The following is a 6,919-nucleotide window of genomic DNA, read 5'->3' on the forward strand; positions in this document are numbered from 1 at the left end:
TTGTAGCTTCGGCGAAAACACGTCAAGTTCCTCAGAGCCACCCACATCACTCCCACCTTCCTACGCCTACGCGCCGTGACGTAGATGCTCAAGTCCACGTGTTCCTTCCAGATGCCGCTACTGTGGGGGGAACGTTTAAAACCCCAATTAAGAATTGCAGAAGAGCATTCGTTTTTTGCATCAGGAAAATTCATGTTTCAGTGGGTGTGTTGCTCTTGTTGTAGGCTACTAAAATTGGCTATTGCATAACTGCTTTTAGTGTTCTGCACACATTTCAGTAACTTCCGACAGTAAAAAGACGTGCAATTAATGTTGATATGAAAACTTGCAAGATACAAATGCAGTTGCAAGTGGTTTTCCATATAGTATAAGAATAGTATATTGCTCATATTCGTTTAGGAAATATACAGAAACCGTGATGCATCATCACCAAAGTGTAAAGGGCTTTTCGAAAAAAAGACTTTTCGAATGACACTTCTTGTAAATGTTTGTGTCGCTTTAAGAGTCAGGGTGGAGCTAAATTTAAGGCGTCAGCAATCTGTATAAACTGATTCCATTGTTCGGCTGATTTGTAGCGAATTCAGTCTCGGTTGCACGTGTGTGTTTTCTGCGAACTTGTTATAAATTAACAAACACAATATTACAAAAGGATTGTTCAGTGCGCTCATCCCTGTAAAACGATTTTCAGAGAGAAAAAGGTTAGAAGAACAGAAGAAATAACTTGTGAGTAATTCTGTTTTGAAATGTTTATATACATATGGACAACTATCAGATTGTCGATAATTAATCTGAAAGCCATGTTTATGTTTTATTATAACTTACTGGTATATAATACTGAATCGGAGCTATGTGTTACGTGAGTAATCTACATGTAGGATGAGTCTCACCTGAGTCACAGCCGGGTTTGGGGAGCTGTCATCTGTGGGTGTGAGCACGTAAAGTGACTACAGATTAGAAGCGGACAAAACCTGTTGAAATAATTTGGTACTACGGTAGTATACTGTATCTTCGGAAACATGTTTACGCGTATTTGTACTTTTATTCAACTAAGATGTTGATGGTAGACTAGTAAACTGATTTGACACACTTTTCAATACATCGTTCCGGGTAAATATTGATGCGAGCTTTGAAACTATGAAAAACAATGCACGAGGCTTGTTGACAGATGGATCCACTGAGTTTATCATTTACTTCATTGAGAGGGTCAAATCTCAGCACGTCCCTTAGGTGATAAAACTAACGCGCCATGAAGGAGCGAGACGGAAAGACTAATACAAAGGTAAATTGTGACAGTTGGTACAGATGATATCTATTAATTAATTCCAAGAATTTAAATATATAGATTTTTTATATTATGTAAAAAAAAATCGGCTAATCCAAGTTTGTATGTATTTTTAAACCTTTTATGCATTTGACAATGAACAGGCCGAGGGATGGACAACTTTAAAAAATTACAGATTTGGGTTGACATTTGTGTATTGTTTTAATTTGACTTGAGATTTTGTAGTGCCTTTTTATTTAATATTCTGCTCTCTGTACCTTTTAATTCATTGTTTGGGAACTAATTCTACAGTTATGAACAGTTTTTACAGTTGTAAAGCCAGCCTGCTGTATTTTAGTTTGTCACATACCACCTACATTTGCGTATGCCGCTGTGCCACAAACATCGTGTGTGTGCGCGTGTATGCTTTATCACTTTGGAATAAAGCCATAATATGTAAAGTAAGAATGAATTATGAAATGAACTGATGGTGCCAATGCTGAGTCAAGCTGGCTTAAGCCAACAGTATTTGTATTAGTGTGGGATGGTCATAATATTGGACACTACCATCATGGTTCTCAGACCTATATAACTGCTGCTCCACTCATTTATACCTCGCTCCTGTCTTTCCTGACCTCATGCATAACTCCTTCCTGTTGAAAAATACACAGGCATTCTTCTCAGCACAAAGGCACAAAGAGCTATTCATGCTGTAAAGTAGCTCCATTCATGTGCATGGGGTTGTTTAGTGGGAGAATTAATGATTGTAAGCTTCAGCCTTTCCCAGTTCTGACTGAAGCAAAGCCGAGACTGAGCATGTAGTATGTTGCATAATGTGCCCTACCTTGCTATTCCATTGATTGCATTTTGGATTTCATTCAAATTCCAGAACTGCTTGTCCTGAATGGGTCTGCTTATATAAAGGATGCCTTGTGGCTGAGGTGTTTGGTATTCTGGTACCCAAATAAAACTTTATAAAAGTGTGAGAGAGACTGTTTGCTTGTAATAAAGTAGCCATTTTGTTGTGTAGTATTTCCTCCTATAAAGAGGATGCGGGAATATTGCCAGTAAGTTTATTTATTAAATTGTTATAAAAAATACAAGTGACATAATTACATTTAGCATTACTCGTTACTTAAAGTGAAGCCAATCGGAGACTTTTTGACCAGCAATTATGTCTCCAAAGAGCCCAAAGTCCTTCCAGCCTCCTCTAGTTTCACCACAAATCAAGCAGCAGGCTTGCCAGTTAGGATCAGAGTGTAGCTTTTACATTAGGCAATCTGCCATAGTAAAAGGTGCTTCAGTAACGCTGACCTGGTTTAAAGTTGGTTGGGTGTGAACATGTTTCACCACGAATGAGCTCATCTTCATTCATTCCGAGGCCTGCGTGTGTAAGACAGACAGTTTCTGATTTTGACCAGCAGAGCTCCGTCTCCCATTGGGTCTGTGGAAAGGAGCCTTTGGCAGGGGTTCTACTCTGTAATTTTCGGAAAGGTCTGGCTAGTGGGAGGCTAAAGAGGTAAAGGGTGGGAAGGGGTTATGAGTCCAGCCCACTGCTGACCTGGGGGCGGGTGGTGAATAATTACCGTACTTCAAAGAAACTTGCCTTAGTCCAATGGACATAAAAAGCAGTTACAAATGACATCTGTAGTAGCTTCGCCAAAGGCAGATAAAATAAACATTTTGAGGTTTGAATTCTTGTTTTTCCTTACTTGCTGCAGGCATAGAATGGAGTGTCAAAGGATCTGAATGGGATATGGAGGCTTCTGTATTATGAATTGTAGTGTACCGGTCTGAGAGCCTGGAGTATCTGTTTAAAGTATGACTTCAGCCAGGTCGTGCTGGGATCAGCATCATGATATGAACAGGTGGGAGTAAACACTTAATTTAAGATCAGCTAATGTTTCATGTTTTTTTTTTTTTTTTTTTTTTTTTTTTTTTTTTTTTTTCTCTACATCGTTAGCTAAATTCACATGGGATGAAAACTGCATGTAAAAAAAAAAAAAAAAATGTGAACAGAAATGTCAGCATTCGCATTGTCAGCTTTTGTAGAATTTGAAAAATTTTGGATTAGGTTAAAAAAATAAAATGAGCTTCATTGTTAGAACAGTTCAGCTGTTTTGAGGGAAAAAAAAAACACTCCAAAAATAAGGTCCTTTATTATATTAGACAATTTGATCCAAATCGTATGAGTGCATGATGTTTAAGCAATGTCAATGATATTTGTCATGATTTTGCCCCTTTGAAAATAAAAAATGAGCAAAGCAAATTAGTGTACTGGAGTCTCACATTTTAATTATCATGGTGTTGTAGCACTTTGGTTATTTATTGAAAGATTTTTTTGATGAGTGGAAAAGGTACCGCTTTGGCCATCCTATGCAGGAAGGCTCAAATCATCATCATCATCAAATCATCTCTTTGTGCTTCACAGCATGTACTTCTGTTTCGATGCTGACTTCACAGATCACAACCTTAAAAAAATGCATCAACATGGCCCAGGTTCGCTGGGCCTTGAAAGTAAGTGAATGCTATTGAATTCAACCAGCACTGGTGGGAGGGAGGGAGCCTATCACAATGTGGTCACTGTCTGTTCTCTGCCTCTGAGGCAGATGGCTTTCAGGAAGTTCAGCTGTTTATAGGAAACTGCAAGATGGTCACCTTCTTAACTGATAAGCTTCTTAACTGATTTCCTTTAGTAGGGTCTTTATTGCCTGAAGGTACTTTTAGGGGGCATTGTTACAACTGGAATATTTTTCATGTATATATAAAATGTATGTGTATGTATGTAATATTTTTGTAATAATCATAGGCTATTTTTGTTATGCTATATCCCAGGTAGGATGTTTGGCTCATGCTCATCACGTAGCCCTACACACCTGTGTCGGCGTTTGAAGAGTACTGATCAGACAAAGCTCCTCCTGCCCTCCCTAGACAGCCCTCCGGAGGGTGACCAGGTTGTCCCGTCCTTCCAGAAACTCTCTGTTTATGAACAGACACCCTTGTATTCTCCCCGGAGATGCTCCAAGCCGCTCCCTCCTCTCCCAGACATGGAGGATCAGTCCTCGGACGAGGCCGCCGACAACGAGGTGGAGTTCTTTTCCAGCACCAGTGAGAGCCAGCAGCTGGTGTGTGAGCATGCTTCGAAACCCTCAGCCTTCCGCTACGGCATGCCAGGCAGGCGGAGTTTCCGTGGCTGCGGGCAGATCAACTACGCCTACCATGACGGCCTGCGGGAGCAAGGGAAAGCAAGTGGACAGAAGCCCGAGCGGGAGCAGGTCCGAGACTCACTCAAGCAGCAAGAAAGGCCCCAGCGCAAGCTGCGCCGCTCCCACTCCGGTCCTGCTGGCTCCTTTAAGCCTCCCAGCCTGCGACACAAAGGCCTTGAGCCTCCTCCTCAGGAGAAGCCCGTGGTGCCTCCCCGCGTCCCCAAGTGCTCTTGTCCCAAAACAAGCACTGGCGAGCAAGACATGGACCAACCTCCTGAAATCCCGCCAAGAGAGCCCATCTTTTACAGCCTCCCACGTGCTCCTAGTCCCAAGAGTCTGCCAATTTATGTCAACGGAGTGATGCCTCCTACTCAGAGTTTCGCCCCAAATCCTAAATATGTAAGCAAGGCCCAATACAGACAGAACTGTGAGGGTTTGTCAGCTTCCCGCAGCCCGTGTATTCTGCCCATCATGGAGGATGGGAGGAAGGCTAGTGCTACTCATTACTTCCTCCTTCCAAAGCGTCCAGGCTACTTGGACAAGTATGAAAGGTTTTTCAAGGAGTCGGACTCGGAAGCAGCACACAATGGTTTCTAAGCCTTACTGTTGGTATTGTAGTAGTTAGAAGCCCTCAATTTACTTGCAAGATGTGCAAAGACTGACTGATGCTAACAGTATTTAGGTGTTTGTTTTATTGATCAGTACACTGTGCCACCTCAAGAGAAACTGCCAGGTCATAAATGCTGGACATTGTTGAGCCATTTTTCTGTTTTGTTAGCTAGTTTGTTTGATCATTACACCAATGTCTTGATTATACATGTTTAATGTTACTCAGTTTCAAGTATTCCTTTTTGAAGGACTTAACATTGCTTTTTCTGTGATTTAAATGCAACATTTGATTGGTATAAGCTGGTCTTGTACTATAAATTGCATAAATATTCTTGAGTTGAGCACTTTGTAATTCTGTGCTGTGTGGTTCTCAGAGTTTGTTCTATTTACAGCTGTTGGTTGTAGTATGTTCTAATGTAGTATTTGCACTCAACAGGGTAGATGCATAGAGTATGTTGATGATGAATCAAGTACAAATTATTAGATTCGCAAGAAATGTCTGAATATGTCTGTGGTTGTTATTCAGATACTCATGGCCTGTTTTCTGACTATTTTCCACTTATACAAAGTGTTGTAAGAAAAATGACAGCATGACGTTCTCTAATTAAATAATGCTACTTATTACTAACAGAGTGTGCTTAAAATATTGACTTGTGCTACTATTTGGATTTATGTCTAATGTATTTTAGCAATGTAATACAAATGAGAACTCAGGAGATGCTTATTACAATTGGAAGAAGTTCTAACTGTCCTTAAAGAAATGTCTCGAATGCACCATAATTGGCATCTTTTCCTTTCTGAACCTCAAGTGATATTTGCACTGCTGAAGTGTTGGTTACAGCCTGCGTACTGGATTTGAGGAAAGGCGAACAGCGGTATTCCTTATTACTCTCTCAATCTGTACTTTAACACGTACATGTCGTACACTTACCCACCCATTTACTCACTCTTGTTGTTTGCTTAGTTTAGATCATTCTGAGATGATTAAGCCAGTCATGTGACACCACATTTGTTTACACTATTTACTGCTATCTCCATTGTAACAGAAACTGAAATTGTATTTATCCATGGCTTATTTATTCATATATGAAGACTTATGATCATGGGATTATTTTTTTCTGTGGATGCACTGCAATGCACTGTCTTTGGAAATGTACAGTATTTGAGTAGTTTTCCACACATCTATGGTCTATTTAAATAAAGTGAATTATTTATCAGTAAATTCAATTATGACTATTGCCTAATCCTTCTGTATCTTGCATTGTTCTTTGCATCCTTTTATATTAATTGAGTTTCAGAGATTAATTAAATCAATACATTACATTAATTCGGGTTCATCTACGTTAATGGAGTCGTCACTGGCTAGCACAATTTGGTGGAAATTACCCACAGAGCTGATATTCTATTCTTTAACCACAGAAGTCATTGTGCCATTTGAAATTCAGTGTGCTAGAGCATAATGCCAGATGACCAATGCTGTTTACTACCCAAATAGGTTTGGCAATGCTACATGGATCCAAGTTTTGCTGATGTAGAGGAAGATTGTTTTCTTGTCCCTAAAAGCTAAATTCATGCATGAGTTCTCACACTGTCTTATCAGTTTCTAGGATGTGTTTAGAGGTCATGTTCGCTGTTACGGATGCTGCACCAGGGTTATCTCTATTGTTTGCGCTGAGCAGTCATAATGAACAGATTGTTAAGCTCTTGGCTCTCCTGCCTGAGTCACTTCCTCTGGCTGCCAGCACACCAATGTGACGAATGTCACAAAGATGTGGTGCCTTTCACAGAAGCTGTACTCCCTGAATTCCCTGCTACCTATCTCATATGTTTAGCCAATGGCCAG

The 6,919-nt window shown here is 40.3% G+C and overlaps 1 protein-coding gene across 2 annotated transcripts; it reads left to right on the plus strand.

Annotated features, from left to right (window-relative positions):
• Positions 1-183: 183 nt before the first annotated feature.
• On the plus strand, positions 184-6,303 carry LOC113570041 (ERBB receptor feedback inhibitor 1). Of its 2 annotated transcripts, none has more exons than XM_026998229.2 (4): positions 184-723; positions 2,983-3,129; positions 3,693-3,778; positions 4,097-6,303. In XM_026998229.2, the coding sequence occupies exons 2-4, from the start codon at positions 3,083-3,085 to the stop codon at positions 5,062-5,064; spliced, it is 1,101 nt and encodes a 366-aa protein (XP_026854030.2). In that variant the 5' UTR covers positions 184-723; positions 2,983-3,082; the 3' UTR covers positions 5,065-6,303. The 2 variants fall into 2 exon arrangements, with proteins under 2 accessions (XP_026854030.2, XP_026854031.2); XM_026998230.2 differs by lacking the exon at positions 184-723 and adding an exon at positions 730-1,279.
• The last annotated feature ends 616 nt before the right edge of the window (positions 6,304-6,919 follow it).

The sequence above is a fragment of the Electrophorus electricus genome, chromosome 24 (genome assembly GCF_013358815.1).
Source record: "Electrophorus electricus isolate fEleEle1 chromosome 24, fEleEle1.pri, whole genome shotgun sequence".
NCBI classification, from domain to species: domain Eukaryota; kingdom Metazoa; phylum Chordata; class Actinopteri; order Gymnotiformes; family Gymnotidae; genus Electrophorus; species Electrophorus electricus.

Coding starts and splice junctions, on each gene's coding strand:
- LOC113570041 (XM_026998229.2), top strand. CDS start 3,083: ATGACTTCAGCCAGGTCGTGCTGGGATCAGCATCATGATATGAACAG. Junction 3,130..3,692: donor CAGCATCATGATATGAACAG/GTGGGAGTAAAC, acceptor TGTGCTTCACAG/CATGTACTTCTGTTTCGATG. Junction 3,779..4,096: donor AGGTTCGCTGGGCCTTGAAA/GTAAGTGAATGC, acceptor GCTATATCCCAG/GTAGGATGTTTGGCTCATGC.